This window comes from Petaurus breviceps, unplaced genomic scaffold (assembly GCF_028583685.1).
Source record: "Petaurus breviceps papuanus isolate PSGF00001 unplaced genomic scaffold, PetGlider_PUasm1.0 90594, whole genome shotgun sequence".
Classification (NCBI taxonomy): Eukaryota; Metazoa; Chordata; class Mammalia; order Diprotodontia; family Petauridae; genus Petaurus; species Petaurus breviceps.
This window is the reverse complement of record NW_027187281.1, coordinates 3,784,021-3,807,753: the sequence shown is the minus strand read 5'-3', so window position 1 is coordinate 3,807,753 and position 23,733 is coordinate 3,784,021. Positions and strand designations below refer to the sequence as shown.

The 23,733-nt window shown below is 35.7% G+C and overlaps 2 protein-coding genes across 2 annotated transcripts in view; one reads left to right on the top strand and one right to left on the bottom strand.

Moving 5' to 3' along the window:
• Nucleotides 1-23,733, top strand: part of RB1 (RB transcriptional corepressor 1) — a 186,098-nt gene that overhangs the window by 103,897 nt on the left and 58,468 nt on the right. The window lies entirely within an intron of this gene.
• LPAR6 (lysophosphatidic acid receptor 6) lies at nt 8,674-10,634 on the bottom strand. Its single transcript, XM_069063661.1, has 2 exons — nt 10,364-10,634; nt 8,674-10,276 (listed from the first exon to the last, which is right to left on the bottom strand). Exon 2 carries the CDS (start codon nt 9,912-9,914, stop codon nt 8,877-8,879), a length of 1,038 nt encoding a protein of 345 aa, XP_068919762.1. The 5' UTR covers nt 9,915-10,276; nt 10,364-10,634; the 3' UTR covers nt 8,674-8,876.

Genomic DNA, 23,733 nt, shown 5'->3' with positions numbered 1-23,733 from the left:
TTCACCTTTTTATTAAAGTCTCTTAAGAGATTTTAAAATCATAGTAATTAATAAAATGAAGCAAAAAATTATTACCTTCTGGAAGTAAAAATTACATTAAAGAAAATGAAGAGTGGGCAGGTAGCTTGATCAGAAAAAAACACATATTGGGAGGAGGACCATATTGGAGACAAAACAATTTTAAGGTCATTGAGGGATCCTTCCTCAAGGTTTTAAAAAAGGAGAGAAGAATACATATATTAAGACAGCTGAAACGAGATAATTGAGATAGCTATAGGCCCATGTGCCAAATTTATTGTCTTTATAAAATCTTTATAAAATAAAATAATCTACACACATATATCAAAGACATCTTTGAAAATAGAAAAAAGTAACTAAGCTCTTGCAAATAATACTCTATAGCAGATCATAGCTTTACAGTTACACAGTAGAGATAGAGAAAATACAAGACTTAATTCACTTTGCATACTTTTGTTAACTATAGAAAAGCATATAATTTGGTAGTACAAAATGTTGTCTTAAAGGTTTCCCTACAACAAAATATCTCCCATGCAAATTTTAAAATAACACAAGATTCCTTGAAAGATGCAACAGAGATTGTTTAGCTGCCTTGTGATCAGTAATGTCAAATGAAGTATAAGCAGGGAGAAAAATACTGGCCAAAAGACCACTGTTCTGGAGGATGTCCAATCCAGTAGAGTCCAGATGGAAGAGTATTCCCTCTATGTGGTCAGATCCTCCAGATGCTTCTGTTTGTGAATGATCACCTTTTTGTTCTGAAACACTGGAGAGCCTCCTCATTTATGATCTCTGAAAAGAGCTCAACCCAAGTAATCATACAGGAAAAACCATGTAAATGAAGAACTGCCTCTTAGCCAGGCTATGAAAAGCAGTTGAAAGGAAAGCCCATATACGTCTTGGGCAGGCAGAGCAGACGTACAAGTGGGTTTTAGCACTGAATAAAAAGAGGAGAGCAGACTAAATTACCTTTTAGTGACTGTGGGTCTTTAACTGATCCCATGTTTCTCCCTGATGCAAAAAAAAAAAAGGACCTAGTAGTTTTGGGGTTATAGGGCTACAAATCATAACACAATCTCCAAAAAAATCAAAATTATGAGTCACTGAAAGATCATTGGAGATATGCATAGTGGCCCTAAATGAGTTGTAGGATATTATGAATGAATAACTTTGCACAAGAAGGAGCATAAAAAAAAATCAGAGATTAGGTTAAATGAGACAGCTTTGCAGGTTACTGCCAACTCTAAATCCATAGTATGTAGATGTAGGACCAAAAAGGAAGGGAGGACTGGCCATGCAGTGAGTGAGAGGGCTAATAGGTGGACAGCTTATCTACTTTATAACATCAAGAGAACTAGAAGTACTTCTCCAGCAATTTGGATGGACCTGTTGAGGAAGCTTTGTGGTATAATATGCATAGGATAAGAAGATGGAATGGCATGGGACCTGTACCATTCCCTGGAGGGAATTTATCAGTAATATTACAGATCCAACAAAATATTGGTTGCTTTGATGTATCTGAGAATTAAAAGTAAACATATGCTAGTTTATTTTTCTACTATCAATATTACATAATAATTTCTTGAAACGTTCGATTAACATGCTAAACCTAAGGAATTCTCTTCTAGATTTCATGTACAAATAATTATAACAGATACATAGCAGTTGATCCTCTTTTCTCTCAACACACATACATCAACTCTCTACCATTGGGATCTAAATAGAGACCACTCTTCCTTGAATCAAGCTGTCAAACTTCTTGAGTTCTAATTGAAACTCTTACATTGTGATATTTTAATTAGTAAAATTTATTTAAGACCTTCAAACAGATAAGTGAACCATATGTATTTACAATAAATTGGGATTTGAATTTAAGGCTAATCCTCCATAATCTTCCATGTTTCCCTTTATATTATTTTGTGTTAGAATTAAACATTTGAAAGAAAACCTAGGAACTATTTCTATACTTCAGGGAGATGTGATCTCATCAATATGCATAGTCCCTTTACTGATAAACATCATATCCCTTTACCTGTTCCATCCAGGTATGAACTATATAGTTCCTGAATCTTTTGAACTCTCATGAGACCCCGTACTAAAGGAAAGAAGAAGTCAGTTTGCTGCAGCAGTGCAGGGCAGGCAGTGTATAAGGCAGAAAAGGCAACATAAGATACCTTCATTTAAGTGTGTGTGTGTGTGTGTGTGTGTGTATGTGTATTTCAATCAGCAGAAATCTGCCTTCTCTCCCTCCTACTCTACTCCCCTTCCCCAGCTGAAAACAAAAGAAAAACAGAACCCTTGTAACAAATATGCATAATGAAAAACAAATTTCCTTATTGGCCATGTCCAGAAAAAAAAATACGTCCCATTCTGTACTCAGAGTCCTTTGTCTCTCTTTCAGGAGGTGGGTAGAATGTTTCATTATTAGTCCTCTAGACTCATGCTTGGTCATTAGGCTGATCATAGTCTCTAATTCTTTCTAAGTTTTTTTTTTTTTTACCTTATTGTTACTGAATAAATTCAGTTTCTGTTAATTTCACTTTATCCAAGTTTTACCATACAAGACTTAGCAGACTTCTCTGAACCTATCCTCTTCCTCATTTCTTATAGCATTCTCCAATTTATGGGTACCATCTCAGATTCTTACTTTTTGCCAGCTCAAAAAGAGGTAGAAATATTTGTATATCCTTAGTTAGAATTTGTTTTGCTTAGGACTAATCCATCCCCTTAATCTATGCTCCCCTTTAATACTGCCTTCTCCCTTATTTCTTTGTTGCTTGGAGAATGTTTCATACTTCTTCTACCAATCTACTAATTCCCTTTCCAATTCTTTCTTCCTAACTTCTTTTTAATTTTTTTCCCTTTGGTGCTCCCTTTTCATTCATAAAATCATTTTTCCTTTTTTTAAATTCTTGGCACATGCTTTTTTCTCCCAGGAATTCTAGCTGAATCTTTGGCCAAGTTGTATTTTTCTTTGAGGCTTTGCTTGTAGATGTTTTGGAATTAGTCTCTTCTTCTAGGTTTGTGTTCTAAACACAGAATTCTGAGTTTGTGTCTTCTGTCACCATAATAGCATTTTATGGTGGGATTTTGTTGTTTGTTTGCTCATTATTCCAGCCTGCTTCCTGACTAGTTGTGATGTTAAGGGCTAGGCTCAGGGCACTTCCATGGGGAAGTTCTGGGCTGATCCTGTTGCTACTTTATCTCAGGTTCAGGTCACTCTGAGGACCTGCAAGTTTTCTGTGCCTCTATAGTAGTCTGATCCAGGGCAGTCGATTCAGTTTTCTCCCTGTTTGAGCTATGCAAGTTCCTGACTTAGCTTTGGTTCTGATCAAGAGTAGACTTCTTCTGGGCTCAGCCCCTATCAGCCATCTATGAAGTTCTGCTGGTTCAGAGTGATAGAATTGCACATTCTTCTTTAGTCTGGATTTCTGCCCTGGTTATTCCTCTGAAGACTGCCCCATCCCCATCCCCATCCCAACCCTAACCTCTTACCAGGATAGTCCTCCCTGGATGTTACCTAGAACTGGGTAGTTAGCAACAAATCTGCCAGGTAGTGCTTATTCCCATATTGGTGCCCTACTGTGGGTCTGGAAGTGCCCTAGTACAGGTCTGGGATGTCTTGCTGCCTGAATGCACAGACTCTCCCTAGTGCTAAAAATGTCCATATTGCTACTGCTGGGCAAGCCCTTTCTGCAATGACCGTAGGCATCCTCACATGGAAAAATGACTCACTGTGACTTTTACTTAGATTTCACCATAAGAATTCTGTCTAGTGAAATTTTTTATTTTTATTTTTGGAGGGCAATTGGGGTTAAGTGACTTGCCCAAAGTCACACGGCTAGTAAGTGTGTCAAGTGTCTGAGACCGAATTTGAACTCAGGTCCTCCTGACTCCAGGGCTGATGCTCTATTCCCTGTGCCACCTAGCCACCCCTGGTGCATTTTCTAGATTGGTTTGGAAGAGTTTGCTGTACTTCTTCCTGTTATGCCACCATCTTTTGCCATTTTGGCTCCATCTCCCCATAAAAGCCACATTACTGCCACTTGCTTCTGAACCTGCTTTTTTCTGTCTGTATACTTCCTAGAGCCTGCCATGCTACAGAACACCTCTCTAGACCCAGGCCAGTCTTCCCTGAATCTGTGACCTTGAACTGGGTATAGTGGGTGACAGAGGTGCCAACTTTTACATGTTCATGATGCTCATTTGGTCTGAAAGAGTAATTTGCCCCAGTATATTGACTGAAATGAACACCTTGCCCTTTCAAATCCTGACAATTTATAATCTAGCAAGGGGATATACCAGGATTTCAGAGTAAAGTGCCAGCTTCCTCTGTACCTGCTCCTAGGTCTTCCCCTATATGTCTTTCTTTGGATATAGGGAAGCCAGTAGAAAAATTAAATCACTGAGCAGATGAGGGGCAAATCTCTGTCTCTCCCAATTCCAGGGATCCTTTCCTCCCTCCAAGGTGGTGGTGAAGGCTGGTGAGTAATTGATCCTAGGGGTAAAAAAATATATCTTGACTCTCCTTCTGCTCTTCTCTAATATTGACCCTTGGTGGGGGGAAGATCCTAAGTTCCAGACACCTTAAGTAAATACGTTATGAATAGCATTGTAGCTATTTCTCTGCCTCTCCCTGCCTGCTTTTGGAACGTTGCTTCCAAACCCTGAATCCATTAATGGAACAAGTATCCTAAAATGAGTACAGATGAACCTGCCCCTAGCTACATCTGTTCCCTGGGGGTCCCAGTGATCTTGTCTTATACTCATGTGTGCTCTCTCCTGCTTCTACCCCCTAGTTGCCTTTGACTGTCATACAATCTATTAAGCACCTAATATTTACCAGAGCTGTGCTAAAAATTTTTTTTCTAAAATTTCTTTTAAAAATATATATATTATTGACAAACATTTCTAGGGGAAAACATGAGACCCAGGAGAAAGATGCATTGATTTCCCTGTTGGCAATGTGCAGGACAGATTAAAGTAAGGGAAAAGTGGAAGCAAGATGGAATTAGGAAAGTAAGGTGATAAGGGCCTAAACTAGTGTGGCAGTAGTAATGGAAAAATGATCATTCATTAAGCATTTATTTTGTGACTTGATAAAATTGTGATATCAAAAATTAGGATTTTCTTTCATGATATTTTGTCTCCAGTTATCATATGAAGTTGAAAATTAGTTCTGTCTAGCTTCAGAGTTCCTTTTAAAATAAGAAAAGATTTTGAAATTTTGGTCTATGACTTAAGTCTTAGGTGAGATGAAGTCTCTGATATTTCCCATATTAGCTTTCCCCTACATTGCTTTCAGTTTTGATTATGTCTTGTGAGTGATTGGAAATTCTGTAACTTATGTTCTAGTATTTTTCCTATGCTTATCTCTAGACCAGGTTTGGGGAACCTGCAGCCTCAAGCCCACGTGTGGCCTTCTAGGTCCTTAGGTATGGCCTTTTACTGAGTCCAAGTTTTGTAGAACAAATCTTTTATTAAGGGGATTTGTTCTGTGAAGTTTAGATTTAGTTAGTGGCTGTGCTCAAGGACCTAGAGGACCACATGTGGACTCGAGGCTACAGGTTCCCCACCCCTTCTCTAGACAATGTCATCGGTTTTAGCAATATTGTATGTTACTAAATATCTGTGAACATATGTGAACATATTTTCTTTTTTGAAGAGGAACCAGATCTGTGATATAATGGTGGAGGAATCCCTGTCAAAACAGGCTCTTCATTTCAGAAAGTAGCTTGTGGGGCATTGAGAGCTTGGTCAGCACAGGTCACCCAGCTCGTTTGTGCAGAAATGAGACTTGAATCTCTGTGTCTTCCTGATCAAAAGAGGCCAGGCCTCTATCAGTTACAACACAGGACATATTTTCTCACAGAAATATTAGAAATGGTTTCTCAAATGTCTAATTTAGCTCATAATGTATCTGAAGCATTAATAACAATAGTTCATATTACTTTATGGATTACAATGAAATTTCCTCCCATTGCCTCTGTATGGGCTATGTTAATCTTAAAATTTCAGTTACTTTTTATAGTATTGTTGCTTTTGGGAAATACATTTAAAATTTCAATTCAAAAGGAAGACCTGGGTTCAAGTCTCATATGCGACATATACAAGATGTTGTTTTCCCAATGTTCTGACATTAATGTGGCTCCGTAGGTGAAAGGGATTGAAATACTCAGGGAATGTAACTTATAATAGTATCATTTTCTTTTAAGAGTATAAAATTACCAATAGTAAAACTGAGCTGTTTGTTTTATTATGTCATCTTGATGTCTTGAAACTTTTCTCATTATCTGTTACTTAGCAAATAATTATGTAAGGCTTTTGACCCAGTTATCTCCTTAGAGACCAAAATTAAACCTGTTTGATTTTCATTTTGCTGGGGAAAAAAATCATTTTCCACAATAACTTTGAAAATACAGAAAGCACTTCTGCATCTTAAAGACAAAATATTTTGGTTAATTAAAATGGGAAAGTTCCTTTAAAACAGAATCAGACTGGTATAGTTTCACAAGTGTTTGTAAATTGCTTTTTAAGGCAAAAGAACATGTTTCAAAGGTATATTTGTGTCTTCCAATTTTGTTTTCCTGAAATATGCCTTTCAGCAATCTTGGCCACAGTATTCTAAGAGTTGATTAAAGAGTTGACCTTATTGGTCATCTAGTTCAACTCATATGTGACTAAAGAATTCTCACTATTACACAGTTGATAAATCTTATTTAGTCTTTTCCTTGAAGATCTCATATGAAAGGAGAACCAGCTGTTTGCCAATGTAGTTCATTCCACTTTAGTATAGAAATTCATGTTTTAAGTGCAGTAACATCTTATAGGTAAAGGACTAGATTTACCTTAAAAAAAAAAAAAAACCAAAATGACCATAACTTTGTATAAACATAGGATCATAGATTTAGAGATGAAAAGAATGTTTGAAATATAAATTAGTCATCTAATCCAATTTCCTTATTTTACAGACGAGGAAACTGAACCTTAGAAAAGTTAAATATTTTATGCAATGATATGCAGATAATAGCAGAACAGAGATTTGAATTTAGATCTTCTGACTCCAGATCTAAGGCTCTTTCCATAGCCATGTTGTGAAGTGTTTGGGGAAAATACTTTCATTTATTTTAATACTTTAGTTCACCCAGTTGAAGTTTTCTTCAATTCCTTATTGTCATTTCCCCTTTATGAAGTAGGAGTTGAGATTTGTGCACTAAGGAAATGATTAACATGTTACCCAATATAGTATAGCCACATGTATATAGGAAAATACAATGTTTGCATCCTTCTCACTAGCCTGCTTGTCTGACAGATGTTTGTTTTTGTTATCAAAAATAGGTAAGCCAGACTAAAAAGCAATAAAATCAAACATAAATTTAAAAGCATTTGCTATGTTGTAAATTTAGATCCAATATACAATAAAAAATAAAATACTTTGAAAGCTGAACTTGACAAAAAGTTAGGGCATTATATTGCATATGCCTCTCTGTGACAGGAAGCTCACATTTTTTTAGTTACCAAAAAGTAGGTGATGTGCTTTAAGTTTTGTTTCAACATACACAGAATAAAATTGGCAAGAGTAACAAAGTTTTTAGAAAAGCTTTAGCTACAGAGATTGGGTTTGTTTTCAAATTAAGACTAAATTTTATACTTTGTTTCTTTTATTCAGTGAAATGAAAATCTATGTATCTGTTAAGTAGTGATTTATTTTGTTGGCTTTATTTTAAAAAGTTGAACTTATGCTATACTCCATTAGCTTCGTTTTACTTCACAGTGGCCCTTGAGTTAGGTATTAAGTATACTTCTAAATCCATAAGATTTCAGATTTTTAAAAAGTCTTTTAATATTTTCAAATACTTTGTAAGAGGATCATAAGCAGTCTTCCGTGAGTCTTACTACTTTATATAAAATACTTAAAATACAAACTGTGATACTAACAAAATAATTTTATAAAGATTTTAGTTTGTAAAGAAATATTTTATGATTCCCTCCACCCAAGTTTTGTGGTGCTTATCCTCAATATATATATTCCCATAAGAAAGTTGGAACCTTTTACTTATTATTAAATTACAAAATGTGTAATTTAGCTAGGAATAATTTAAAACCACATAGCACTTTTTCGTATGTGAAATGAAGACAAAACCATACTACTCGATTTCAATTTTTGGTTTCTATAATCCTAAATAAGGGTAAACCTTAAACAAGGTTCACTTATCTTCATGCTACTAGAGAATACATTTTATGTGTAATTTTCTTGGTTAGAAATATAAAAAACCATTTCCCAAAAGAATCAGTTCTTTTGAATTGATTTGAAGAAGAACTAAACTGATACCTAAAGAAACTATTATCAGTTCCAATTCCAAACTGAAATCTAATATCTTTATTAATACTGCTTTTTTGCCATTAATTTTTAGACCTCAGTCTCCTATGTTCTTACATTATTAGTTTTAGTATTATAGTGGGAGGTTACATGGCACTGGGCTAAGATAATTAAGTCAGATGGCTAGCACTTAAAATTTGTTAAATCATAAACAGCTTTAGACTTTGATGCATCTGTTGTGTGAGTTAACAATAGCATCTTCCTTAAGAATATTTTATCTGTAAGAGGAGGTCCTGAAACCAAGAGCTCAGAAAAAGATAATCAAAAAAAGAAGATACCAAGAACAGAATATAGTTTTAATACTTAATGCATATTTTTCTGTAGTTTTTTTTATGCTAAGAACTTTAGATATTTAAAGCACAGTTCATATTTTTAAATGTCTCTATGAAATGGAGAAATAGTTTATACAAGAAAACACTTTTCACAGTTGTGGCAGTGCCGGTCATTTAAGTTCCAGTAGTATATAAGTTCATGTATTTTATATTGTAGATTCATTGTCAAATATTTTATTTTTCAAAGTCTGCAGATTATGCTGGATAAAATTCTCTGTTCCTTGAATTTCAGAGAATCTGGAATCACTCTTCCTGGAAGACCAGTTCTTCATTTTTATTGAATTTTGAATAGTGTCTGATGTAAAGTAGTAAATTATAGGGTCAAAACAGCAGTTTGAAACTGCAATACAAAGAGTTATTGGATACATAGTCCTGACTGCAGCCACCACTGAGCAGTTAACAAACGTTTGTGTTCTCATAAGAGAATATAGTATCAAGTTGATGTTATATGGTACAAAACAAAAACAAAATATGATCAAATGGACAAAAATCATCTTCAGGACTTTAGTTTTGTTTAGTTTGCTTCTACTTAGAGTAACTGGCTTATTTAAAGTCTTTAACACCATACTGGAACAGGTCACATTTAAGATTAATGGAATAAAAAATCCCACTGTTTCGATGAAAATTACAATCCTTGAGAGATAGGTTTTCCACGTGGCTTCCGGGAAATTTTCAAAGCACGCTTCTTCAGTCGAGTTTTTGCCATGAGAGTGAGTAGATGGAAAAAAGACTGCTGGTGCACTGCCACCTATCACAGTCAGCCACACGGAAAAACAAACGATTTTTGCATTTTTCTTGGTTCGGAGAGTTCTGGATCGAAATGGGTAGAGAATAGCCAAAAACCGATCTACACTGATACAAGTTAAGAACAGAATGCTTCCATACATATTTGTGTAAAACAGCATGACTGAAATCTTGCAAAGTATATCTCCAAAAGGCCAGTTTCGGGTAGCAAAGTAAAAAATCCGGAAGGGTAAAGTAAATACGAAAAGCAAATCCGACAGCGCCAAATTAATCATATATGTAGTCGTTTCGTTTCGCATTTTGAGTGTGCATAAGAAAATGTACATGGCCACACAGTTTGAGATTAACCCCAGCACAAACACCATGCTAAACATGCACCCATACAAAGTATATTTAAAGGAGTCATCATAGGAGCAGTTGGAACTGTTGGTGCTTACCATTATAAAGGTGCTTTAGATTTACAATGTAGAAATCCTAGCTGTTGCAGCCTCCTTTTCTTCCTTTTCGTATTCAGATGATCACTTTATAACCTCTAATTTATTTGCAAATGTTTTGGGTCTTTGGATGGCTTCATATGTATTTCCTTTCCCTTGGAAATCTCCACAAGAAACATGAAATTTGGCTGTAAAGTTGCAGTCAGTTTCCTCAAGAGGAAAGCATTCTTTTCTTCCAGGAGTCACTACAAAAACCAGGGATCCAGGACTGGTTGGTTGAAAGAATCCTTTTTTTAGATAGCTAGTGAAGTCATTCTTTAGGAGCATGAATTTAAAGTAAACCGCTGTGGTTTGCTCTGTTTGAAATCCTGTATTTCATGAATGAAACAATTCAATGAAACAAAATTTCAAAGTTGATTTAGCAAAAGAAAAGTTAAACTTTAAAAGCTACTTACAGAACGTTTAGAATGTGAAGTGCTTTAAATAGGCTCACTTGGTCTCTAGCTTCTTATTCCTTTTAAATAAGTTTTCCTTCATTACCCCTTTGGCGTGCAAATCTCAGAAAGCAAAAAGCAAAAGCAAATTCAGAAACACTTCCCAAAAGTTGCTTGCCCCAGATGAATTGAGAAGTTTTCTTCAGTCGCCTGCAGCATTGTGTGTGTGCAGGGTTTACTTTCTCGGAACAGAAGAGGAAGGCTTACTAGGTTTGTAGTATGACATCACAGGAAGAAGAGGCTGGGTTTGGACAAAGAATGGTTCTAACCTCCAGTGTTTTCAGTTTCTTTAATCTGATAACATGTCTGCTATGTACCTTGGAGGCTTGCAAATGGTCCCTGGCTCCTTTTAGAAGACTGTTCTTTTAAATTCTTACTTTAGGAAATGCCTTCTAGGGTGCTGGCAGTATATCCTTTGCATCTTTTTTTTTTCCTTTCGAATAACATTTTAAATTTTGAAGTAATTGCCAAAATTTAGTGAAAAATCAATCTCCCATAATCTCAGCATAAATTTGAGAAGTTAAGTTTAAATGCTGTATCAGTTTTTATTAACTGGATTTTGAAGTTTTCAAATTGAAATTATCAGTGAAATTATCATTTTTCTTCAAATATGTTTTATGAGCTCATAGCAAGGATAGGATTTTTAATCTGCTCCATGACTGTAAACATAAAAAGTAAAAATTTAAGTTTTAGGCATAAATAAAATTTGAGTTAGAAATTGTGAGTTAATTTCATTTCTTTGATTTCATTCTTTTTCTTAATGTAGATAAAATTAACCGACTGTAGGGTAGTTATTGTTGAAATAGAGGTAATTCCATATACTCTTTCAATCAGTTTAATGCTGGGAAAGAATATTCTCATATAACCTCTTACCACATTTGAAATAAGGTTAATATTTACTTTTACAATTTTTTGTTACAATAGATTTGTTAATATACTTTCATCAAATGGAACTGAATGCCTGTTGGTAATGGAATTTTGTTTGTCAGATCATCAGTTCATAATTTCCTTCCTACTCCCCATTTTGCAACTTGTAAGTTATGTTTCTTATGAACCCCTATTTGAGAATATAGAAGATTTTCTTGTAATTTTGAAATAATTTTTGAATGATTTCAAGATACCTTTATAGTTGAAATAATGCCTCCTTTTCCTATGAGGTAATCCTCATGGATTATTTCTATTCATAATTTATAGTAGTTTTTACTTAATAGAAAAGGTAAAGGACTGCAGACTATTTTCCCTTGAACATTATTTCTTTGGATCTTATTAGGATACATTTCATCTCATTTTAAAAGAAATAACAATAAAACCTTTTGAGCCTAAGAAATGAACTGTTCTGATTGGTGTAGATTAGAACAGTTTACTTCATTAAAAAATTTTTTTTTTATCATGAGAACTAAAAAGACGTACTGCTTCTTAAACTTTTTTGGTCTATTCCATTTGCTAAGCATAGAATATTTCTTGGTATCCTCTAAAAGTGATTGGGCTCCCTTTATTGGTGACACAGCCCTTTACTAGGCTCCACAGAGTATGAGTCATTTACCAAAGTTCAAAGAAGGCATAAATTATACTGTATTTACTTTCATTGGGGCAGAGAGTTAAAGAGGTATGACTTGGAGAATTAGTGCTGACTCTTATAAAGTGAAGTGGGTGGGAGAGATTGTAAAGAAAGGTTAGGCAAAGTGGTCAAAAGCAAAAAGATGTGGATAGGGGTTTTAATGTAAGTAAAAGATCAAGCACTTCAAATAACATTTGTACTTTATTCGTGCAATTTAAATAAAATGCATACTCCAAATCCTGGCATTTTAAGCTGTCTATAATTTGCTTGATATCCAACTTCATATCCTATTATTGAACCATAGCTTGTAACATGAATATTATCTCCAAGTCTCTATATTCAAAGTATCTTGTATATTCTCATGTCAGTAAACCTGAATCAATCTTACTTTAATCAGTCAAACATATATCATTTACCTAGTTCAGGGGGAAAAGTCAGTACCCTGAACTTCAGAGGATACAAACTGAAGTTACAACAGAAAATATCACAATTCAGCAGACAGGGCTTCCAGCTGTCCGACCATTATATTCATACCTAGTTAGTTACCAGAGAGGGAAGCACCAACATCTGGGTTTTCAAAGCCAGTGGTCTTAATGGCTGCCCAGAGTCTCATCTGGCCAAATCACACAACTCTTCCCAATGTGAGCCCCAAAGCAAAACCTCTCATCAGGGTATATATAGCCTTCTCCTGGGTCAGAGAATATCACAACCCTCTTAACCCGTTGCCCAATCACAAAGTAACAAGGTGTAGGCAGTCCTGAAAAACAGGCTTCCCACTACAGGCTCCATGTGACCACATTCAGCTTGTTAGGGGGCAGAGTATATTTTTAAATCAGGGAAGGTTCTCAGATTCACTAAAGCCTATCAAGGGGCCAAGGGGCAGGGAAGATCTTCAGATTCCCATTACAGTGTGTCATTTTACATTTCCCTAAAGTTAATTTCCCATCTTATCATTGCTATTGATTCATCATGCTTAGCCTTGCGTCTTTTAATAAAATGACTTCTAGTTCCATATTCTATTTCAAAATGTATTTACCAATAGCTTCCACTTTGGAGAAGAAGAGAGTAACAAAGAAGAGAAGATTTAGTGGAGAACTGTCAGCTGTCTTCAAATATTGGAAGGACAATAATTTAGAAGTGTGATTAGATTTCTTTTGCTTGGCCCTCAAAAACAAAATTAGAATCAATAAAAGCTACAGGCTCAACTGAAGGAAAAAAATCTCCCCAAATAAGAGGTTTTTCAAAAGATGAATTAGAAGGTACGCTGAGATCTTTGTTACTAGAGGTTTTTGAGAAGAATCTGGATATTATAGAAGGACATATATGCTCTAGGTATAGATTGGAACAGATAAAACTCTGGACCCTTTTAAGTTATGAGTCTAATGTTTTGGTATTACAAAGAAATAATTTTACCTAGACTCTTTTGACTTAGAATTTTTTGTAAAATAGGGTTATTAATCAATCTCTAGCGTTTCCTAGGAATAGGTCTTAACAGATTTGAAGTATTAGAATGCCAGGGCAATGATTTGTTGAGGCAGAAATAGTGAGAAATAATAACTGATGAGGAAGGAAATTGAACTAGAAAAGGAAACCAAAACCATAGAAGTGCAGTTTGGATCTGTCTAATAACTCATATTTGACTTAAACGCCTGTTTTGATTCCTATAGTACAGTACAACACAGAATCATAGAATATAATATTATCAGAACTGGAGATATCATAGGTATCTAATTTAACCTCCTTGTTTTATAGGTTTGGTAAATTGAGGTCCAGAAAATTTAAGTGACTTGCTAAAGGTAACAGTATGGGTTAGTGACATAATTGGACCTAGAACTCTAGTTTCCTACTTTACAGGGTACTTTCCTTTATCTTTGAAGGGATTTCATAATCCTTTTAGTAAGATTCCTCCTCCTTCCCCTTTATTTTCAGAAGTACTAATTATTTTCATTATTTAAGATTTAATTTTTCATATAACTACCTTCATCTTCATTTTCGTCTTCTCAATCTTATGAATCAAACTGAAAATTAAATTCATCACTTTTTAAATTCCTTTTCCCTATTGAAATTTTATTTCTCTAAACATTTTAAGTTTTTTTCCAGTCTTTTACTGATCTGAATAACAGTATTTTCTTCAAGATCACAAGCACAATCACAAATTGATTAAGAATCTTCCAATGTTTTGCAAAGATTTAACACTTTTCTTAGGCTTTGTTAATAGTTTGTAATAACCAGGCAAATCTTGTATTTAGCATGAACGCACTCATTTATAAAGATTAGCATTATTACTTTTTTATTTGTCAGAAGTTGATATCCAACTTGTCATTTTTGAAACCGAACAGTTCTGGCTCTAATGTCCAGGGGTAAACCACATTCCCTTTCTGGGAGCTTATCTCTGAAGCTAGCTTCCCTAGGGCAATGGACAAAATTTAGAGGCTATAGAGTTATGGTATAACCACACAGTGTTACTTCACCTTTTTGAAAATGAATTTCTTGGTAACTGCTTTTCTATGTGTTTATTCTACTTTTCTGTGTATATTATAAATTCATTGTATTTTTATCAGCTTTTAGTTCAAAGCTAGTGCAGCGTATACTACAGTCAATTTAATTAAATAAATATTTATTAAATACATACCTTTTGACCTAGAAAATGGCATTTTGAAAATGGTAGCTCTAAATGATCCAAAATTACTAATGTTTGGTAAGCCTTAACCTTGGCCTGCCATTTGTATTTCTAACATAAGGGCTACCTTCTTACTTAATAATTATTGAGCACAGACTAAACAAACAAATCAAGCATATTTTCCAGGTACTATAAAGATGAAGACCAAACAAATACCTAACCCTTAAGGAGTTTACATTTCTAGAGTGTGGAAGGGAAAAATTTATCAGGGGGTGCACATATAAATAAATACAAAATAATTTTAGGAGGTATTCATAAGAGAAAATAAAAATCCTTCACTCAAAGATATTTATTCTAATAAAGATGAGTTAGACATGCACATAAAAAGGTAGACATTTATCAGTATCACTCAATCAAAAGAAATTCAGACTCCTAGACCATATCTTAATTTTCTCCATGGATATGTTGGAGCATTCTCATGTCTTAGTGATAAGGAGAAAAAACAAATTTAAGAAGGAGGGAGCTTTAAATGTGAAGTGCATTGTTTTGTAGGATGCCTGTCCTCTACCGTGTTTCCCTGATAATAAGACACTGTCTTATTAATTTTTTTGGACAGAAAAACACCAGAGGGCTTATTTTCAGGGGAGGGCTTATTTTAATGAACATTGACAGCAATTTTAATAAAAGGTAAATGTGAACAAAAAATGTACCTTTATTCAATAATGAATTCAATAAAGAACAGGATGACGCGCTCACTGCTGCAGCTCTAATTGGATGCAGCTCGGCGTGCGTTTCACGGGGGGGGGGGGGGGGGGCATAAAGAGGGGACCGTAATGTAGAGTGTAGCGCAGGGGATCACCTTCACTACAGTAGCAATCTCAATAGGGCTTATTTTCGGGGGAGGGCTTATTTTAGAGGAATCTTACACAGTAAGGGGAGGGCTTATTTTTGGGGTAGGTCTTATTATCGGGGAAACACGGTACTTCTTTTGGAAGTAGCGCAAAAGTTAATTAGTTACTGGTCTTTAATTCAGAACATCTGAATTCAAGTTCTGGTTGACGAAGGGCAAGGCATTTCATTCCTTTAGGTCTCTGTTTCCTCATCTTTATATTGAGGGGATGGAACTAAGTGGTCTCTAGGGCCCCAGCCAGCTATAATATTTTGTAATTTTGTGTTTAACTTCTATCTGGGAAGGTTAGGAAAGATGACATGGAAGAGGTGACACCTCAGCTGGGACTTGAATGAGAATATCAATAGGCAAAGATGATATGTGGGATATGCATTAGTAATTGTTTCAGGTATGGAAGAAGACATTTACAGAGGCAGGAGGAGAATGCAGAATAAGCTCTAAGAACATCATATAACAAAATTTATTTGGAGTATAGAGTTCGCAGAGGGTGTACTATGAAATAAGACTGGAAAGGTAAATATTGGAGCTAGATTGTGAAAGGCCTCAAGTAGCAGCCTAAGGACTTTTTGTTTTTATCTCCTAGGTAGGAGGAAGCCATTAAAAACTTTTTAAGCTGGGAGAGTGACTATGCATTGGAACACTGACTTTGGCAGTATTTCAGAGAATAGATTGGAGAGGGGGAGCAGGAGCAATGGGGAGATCAGTTGGGAAGCTTTTATAACAGTTCATGTATAAGGTGATAAGGGCCAGAACGAGGATGGCAACAGTTGGATAAATCAGAAAGTTTACAATGGAAGCAAAATAGACAGGAATTGGCAAATGATTGACTAAGGGAGGAGAGAAGGAAGATCGAGTTACTGGAATAATAGTGCTGAAACAGGGAAGTTGAGAGGAAAAGTAGTTTTTGAAGGAGTCTGATGAGTTCAGTTTTGGACAGGGTGAGTTTGAAATGCTGGTGGGATACTTCAATGTTCAGCAAGCTATTGAGATTACAGGACTAGATCTCAGGGTATAAGTTGGGAACGGACATAGATGTGGGAATCATCCACAGAGAATTGACGATGATGAAGCTGGGAAGATTGTGGAGGGTGAGATCAGCAAGACAGTAATATGAATATGTCCAGTTGATATCCACAGAGCCTGATTTTGCAAATATAAATAGGGGAGGGATCCCACTAGATTGTCCACTTTGTTTGCTGTGTCATGTTGCAGAATGTGTCAGGGTAGCTAGATGACTCATATTTTGGAGATGGCATGGTACAATAGAAAGAGTAGGCAAGAGCTATAGTCAGAGGGATGAAAGATTGAGTCTTAGCTCTGCTAGTTAACTCACTATTTGACCATGGGCAAGTCACTTATCCCTAGGCTTCATTTTCTTCATCTGTAAAATGGAGTTGGAATAGATGACCTGAGGCCTCTTTCAACTCTTTAAGTCTTTGATCTATAACCTATATATATAGACAGCCACCACAGAAGCAAACTTCAATTTTTCACAGAGGTGTATTCTATTTTGACTAATGTAGTGAAACAATATATTTTTTAATTAATCTGGTAAAAGAAGTTATTTTATACAGGTAAATCTTGCTTTTGCAACAGATGTGTCCTCAGTGTGTTTCACGGTGTGTGCTATTCTGCGTTTTATAAATTCTACTCAGAATCCTGGCACAAGTTTGAGCTTCTTTGGAAAACCTTCCCCATCTTTATAGGCCATAGTGATGAATTCCACATCTAAATTCCTTTAACACTTAACTGTCTTAGCTGATTTGGGAACTTAATCATATACTGTCTTGTTTTGTCTTTTAACCAGTTCACATATCTTAATTCCCACATGATTATAAATACCTTTAGAGGCAGAGACAGAAATTTTACCTTTTTCTTTTTTGAGGGAATGAGGTTTAGCATTATGTTTTACCTATAGCTGCACAATAAATTGAATTTCCAAAAAGTTAGATATAAATTTGTCTTCGGACTTTATAGTTTAGTAGATAAGAAAGGACATATGAACAGATGTAATACAAAGTGTAGTAAGTGCTTTAGAGAGGTATAAAATATCAGATGTAGACTAGCAATTTTTTTCTTTGATAATGCAGCTTTTCTTATAGTAGAGAGCTTCAAGGGCTGTACTTGTGGGTTACCATTTTTTTTTCATCTACAAAATAGAGTTCAAATGACCCATCTTTATTATTTGGTTGTGGCTATCTTTTTGTTTCTTACACTTTGCAAGTATAACAACATACACTTAGAAAATACAAACTTGATAATTGGGTTTGAAACTGTAGAGGTAAAGTTCAGTATCTTGTCTAGGTAATTAAAAAAAAAACTTTAAATACAAAAGAACTATTTTAGAAAGAGGGCCAAACCAATGGTGTAGCTAGTCCTAGTTCTGCACTAATTCTATGTCATTTTGGACAAATTTATTTAGCCCAATACAAATGAGCTCATCTGTAAAATTACAGAGGTGCACTATATTGGCTTTACAACCCATGCCAATTGTAGAAGAAGTTATTATCATTATTATTATTACAGGGTAAAGGCAGGGCAGTTGGGGTTAAGTGACTTGCCCAAGGTCATATGGCTAGTTTTTGTATTAAGTGTCTAAGGTTGGATTTGATCTCAGCTCCTCCTGACTCCAGGGCCAGTGTTCTATTCATTGCACCACCTAGCTGCCCCCAAAGAGATTATTTTTTAAAAATTACAATCAAATATTGAAATGTAATGAGGAACACAAATTTTTTTTAACTTGAAGCCCCATATTTTTTGCAAGTGCAGAGTAGCTGGCCCTGGTGTCATGGGATGTTAGAGGCCTCTTCACTTCAACCTGTGGTCCCCACATTACTGCTGAACAGTGGAACCTCTACCCCATCAGCAGCAGCCACTTTACACAAGAGCTTTCTCATTAGAACCTCAGGGCCATTTTAATTGACAAGCTTCTCCCTACATGATTTCTTCCCCAGTGCTGGGACTAACAACTCCCTACTTCTTGTTCCCTAATCCCTGTAATTCAGAGGTACTGTATGTTCTATCATTCACATCCTTCCATAAGTCCTTATTTTCTTCTACATCTCACTTCCACTATACCCTCTGGAATCCCTCAGCCATTATAATCTTTTCCTTTCATATTTCTTTCTGGTTTCTGGCACTCATAGAAACTCATGTCTCCTCAAAATACCTTTCTAATGGTAGTCAGTCTTTTCTGCTCCATGCCCTATTGGACTAGGAAGGAAGGAAAGAAAGAAACATTGATTAAACACCTACTATGTGCCAGGCATTTTACAAATACTGTCTCTTTTGATCTTTACAATAGCCCTGGGAGACAGGTGCTATTAGCCCCCTTTTTAAGTAGAGGAAACTGAGTGCAGGAGGTAACAAGGCATTGCATGACAGGAGTGGTAATATCAGAGGAGAGAAGAGTATATGTAGGGGAAACGTTAAGGTAAAATTGACAGGACTTGTCAACAGCTTAGATAGGAGGGGTGAAAGAGGGTGATGAGTCAGAGATAGCATTTAGGTTAGGTTAGGATAGCACTTAGCTTTGTGAAGGAGGTTGGAGGTGCCCATGAGAATGATAAGAAAATTTAGAAGGGGAAAGAGATTGAGGGAGAAGAGATTGCACTCAGTTTGGGGCATATTAAGTTTAAGATTTTTCTGATGGTTAGTTCTAGATATCCAAGGAGAAGCATCAGAAGGGGAAAAAAAAAACAACCCAACTAAGAGTCAGAAAATCTGGTTTTGGTCCTGCCACTACCGTGTTTCCCTGATAATAAGACCTATCCCGAAAATAAGCCCTCCCCTTACTGTGTAAGATTCCTCTAAAATAAGCCCTCCCCTGAAAATAAGCCCTATTGAGATTGCTACTGTAGTGAAGGTGATCCCCTGCACTACACGCTACATTACGGTACCCTCTGTATGCACTGTCTCCCCGCCATGAAACGCACGCCGCGCTCCGAGCTGCATCCAATCAGAGCTGCAGCAGTGAGCGCGTCATCCTGTTCTTTATTGAATTCATTATTGAATAAAGGTACATTTTTTTGTTCACATTTACCTGTTTATTAAAATTGCTGTCAATGTTCATTAAAATAAGCCCTCCCCTGAAAATAAGCCCTCTGGTGTTTTTCTGTCCAAAAAAATTAATAAGACAGTGTCTTATTATCGGGGGAAACACGGTAATTAGCTTTGTGACCTCAGATAAATCTTTTCACATTTCTGGGCTTCATTTTCCTTCTCTTTAAGATGAGAAGATCGGACCAGATTATCTCTAAGATCCTTTTGAGCTCTGAAAATCTGTGATTCTAATGAGGAAGGGAATCTTGATCATAAACTTTTTTTTTGCCATTGCTTTGTCATCTGAGTCTGGAAATAACTAGTCATCTTGCTCCAGGTGCTGACAAGTGTCACAGTATATTATCCTGTAATTATATAGGTGGGTGTGAGGAGTATGCATTTTGTCTATTGCAGTTTAAATTCCTTTGAACATAGTTATGATAATGTTTTAAATAGAGGATGATGACTAAGTTAATTAATGACCATATTCTCTGTTTACCCAAATCCTAAAACTGCTAACACCCTTCCTTGTATTGAAAGGAACACTTTTTTTGTGTCTTTTAAGTAAAATTCTTCAAAAACCTCGTTTATCTTAAATTCTATATAAAATACCAACTTGTGTTATAAACATGAAATAAATCATGTAGATTTGCTTCAGTGATTGATCATAGATTTAGAACTGGAAGGTACCTTAGAGGTCATGTAGTCAAAACCTCTCATTTTACATATAGTGAAACAGACCCAGAGAAGCTAAATGACTACTTACTTACTACACAAATATTAACAAAGATTCCAAATTGGGTTCTCTGACTCCATATCTAGCACTCTTTCCATTGTACCTTGTAGCCACCAACCCCATGAAAATTATTTGTGCTAACTGAAATGTCAGTTGTTTTTTGTTGTTGTTTTTGCAAAGGGGAGAACCTATTCCAACATTCTGTTCCCTTTTCCCACCAAGAGACCAGAGTGAGTTTTGCCCTTTGGCTTCAAGGGTAAAAGTCAGTTAGCTAAGAAACAAGAAAATAAGTTGTTAACTATGTAGAACTACTAGATCAACCTTTTAAATAAAGATATAGTCAAACAATTATTAGAGTCACACATTTGATTTTTTTTCCCACCAAATTTAATTGTTTCTTATAGTGCTATAGTGTAGGAACAACCAGTTTTTTTGTTTGTTTTGTTTTGTTTAAGAGACGTAGACAGCATCGTCCAGTGGAAAAGTAGACTAGATTTGGAGTTGGAAGACTTGGGTTAAAATACTACTAATGTGACCATGGGCAAGTCACTTGACTTTTCTTCCTCATCTCTTTCAGCTCTAAATCTCCTTCTATGATCAGAAGGATTATATTTTCTAATTAAAATTAAAGATTCACATATTAATCCCAACTCCAGCTGGTACATTTGATTTTACTTTATTATAAATTAATGTTTTATTGATTTTTTCTTTTTACATCATTATAATTTGTGGGAATAGCATCCCTGTGAGCAACCTCTCTCCCTCACCCCTAGGAGCCTTCCTTTGAAACAGAGAAAAACTGTTCTGCACCCATAGTCCTTCACCTTTCCAAGAGATGAAGGGAAGTTAATTTTTGCATCTTTTCTTCAGGTACAAGATTGGTCCTTACAGTTACATAGTATTTGGCTTCGTCTTTGTGTGTATTGTTTTCCATTTTTTTTTGTTTTTTACTTTGCATTAGTTCACAGAAGTCCTCCCTTGTTTTTCTCAATTATTTTTCATGATTGTTTGTGAAGCAGCAATAATTCCACTACATTCATATGCTATAATTTGTTCAACCATTCCCCAAGTGATGGATACCTACTTTTTTTTTCTTTTTGGTATTTTGGAGGGGGGAATGCAGGGCAGTTGGGGTTAAGTGACTTGCCCAAGGTCACATAGCTAGGAAGTGTTAAGTGTCTGAGGCCAGATTTGAACTCAGGTCCTCCTGACTCCAGGGCTAGTGTTCTATTCACTGCATCACCCAGATGCCTATTTTTTGCATCACTAGTGATATTACTCTTAAAAGTCTTCAGGGATTCCTTGCTACCTTTCAAGTAGAGTTCTCCACACTTGGCATTCAAAAGTTTTCACAGTCCAGTGCCAACCAACCTTCATAACTTTATTTCATATGACTCTCTTGCTTAAAATCTTATCTCTAGTCAAATTGGACTTTGTCTTCTGAACTTGCATTGTGTTCTCATGCCTGTGTACCTTTGCTAATAGTGTTCTTTGTACCTATAATTCCTTTCACCTCTATCTTTGTTTATTGAATTTCTACCTATCTCTTAAAAGATAGTTCATATGCCAGCTGCTCCAGGAAGTCTTCCTTGATCCTAACTTTTCCCCAGATGGTAATGACTTTTTCTTTAATATTTCACATTCCACTGTATTTTATGACTCTCTAACAGGTAAACTATTTGTATTAATATCTTAGTCCCCTGAGAGATTGCGAAGCAGTCAGTAAATTAGAATTTTTTTAAAAGCTTACTATGTACCAAGCACTGGGAATTCAAATACAAGTAGAAAGATAGTCCTCCCTTCAAGGAGCTTACGTTCTAATGGGAAACTGAAAGATTAAGTTTTACGAATTAAGATTATAAAACGAGTACTTTGGGAATGGGAGACTTATTTTGTATGCCGCAACAGGCATTTATTATTTGTTTTATTGTGTATGGTATTGTTCAAAGTTCTTCCAGTGGGAACTATTCCCTGTTGCCTGAAAAACCTCCTCAAAGTGTATTTTCACTTCTTGGTGTAATAAATACCCAGTGTCAAAGTTGCCATTTTAAAAAACATTATATTTTTCTCTATAATTATATGAGTAATCTTCCATTTGCAAATATAATTGTAGCCCTTTTGAAAGATAAAAGTTAACTTTCAACATCAATAAGTAAATATTTTAAAAGATTTATTTATAATAAACCAGATATTAACTGGTAGGAAAAATGAGCAGTAGGAAGGAAAACATGTTGGGACTAGAGGACAATAAGTATCGATCAGACTAAGTGACTAGAAGAAGGTGGGGGCAGAAAAAAAATTAAAAAAAAAGAACTTATCTAATAATAGGAAGAGGCAAAAAGAATTAACTCAAATTTAACTTAAGTTTAAGGATCTAGGGAAAGAGTTTTCTCTTTAAGAGACTTTGGGTGACAGAACATGGAATAAGACAGTTAACTCCAATGATAGTTTCTGTGAAAGGACCTCTTTCCCTCTTCTAAGGAATCAGGGTAGTAGCCAGTGGCTGGGAATAAAACAGGTTGAACCTGAGATACTAGAGTTGTGTTAAACTAGATTTTGTAATGATAGTATGGGCCTCTAAATTGATTCTGTATATCATTTGTACCCTCAAGATTCTTCACTCTGTAATGAAATGTTCTTGTATTCTTTTTTTTTTCCTTTAGCCTTTTGGAGGGCAGTTGGGGTTAAGTAACTTGCCCAAGGTTACACAGCTAGTTTTTTTGTCTGAAGCCAGATCTGAACTCAGGTCCTCCTGACTCCGGGGATGGCACTTTACTCACTGTGCCACCTAGCCACCCCATGATCTTGTATTCCTTTTTTTAAAAAATTCTTTATTAACTTCTGATTTACATCATTCGTTTCTGCCTGATTTTGAGTTACAAATTTTCTCCCTGTTTTTCCCCTACCCACCGCCCTGAAATAGCAGTCCAACAGGATATCCCCTCCTCCAATCTCTCTCCCATATTTTCTTCCATACCCCTTTCAACTTTTCTAGTGTATCTCTATGCCTCAGTGCCTGTATATCTTATTTCCCAATTACATGTAAGATGGTATTAATAATAGTATATATATATATGTATATATACACACATATATATATACATATATATTTGAATATTTGATTTTAAAACTTTCAATTCCAGATTCATTCCCTTCCTTCCTTGTCACCTACCCTTACTGGGAAGATAAGCAGTTCAGTATAGGTTGTACATGTGTGGCTAATGCAAAACAGTAACATAATAGATATATTGTAAAAGACTGACTATATTTTCCTCCCTCCTATCCCACCTCCCACTTGTTCTATGCTCTACTTTGATCCCGTCCCTTTTCAAAAGTGGGTGCTTCCAACTTCCCTCCCCCCCAGCCTGCCCTCCCTTCCATCATCCCCCTCTCATCCCCTTCCCCCCCTACTCTCCTGGAGGGTGATACCCTATTTAGTGTGTATTTCATTCCCTTCTCAAGCCAA

Coding starts and splice junctions, on each gene's coding strand:
- LPAR6 (XM_069063661.1), bottom strand. CDS start 9,914: ATGGTAAGCACCAACAGTTCCAACTGCTCCTATGATGACTCCTTTAAA.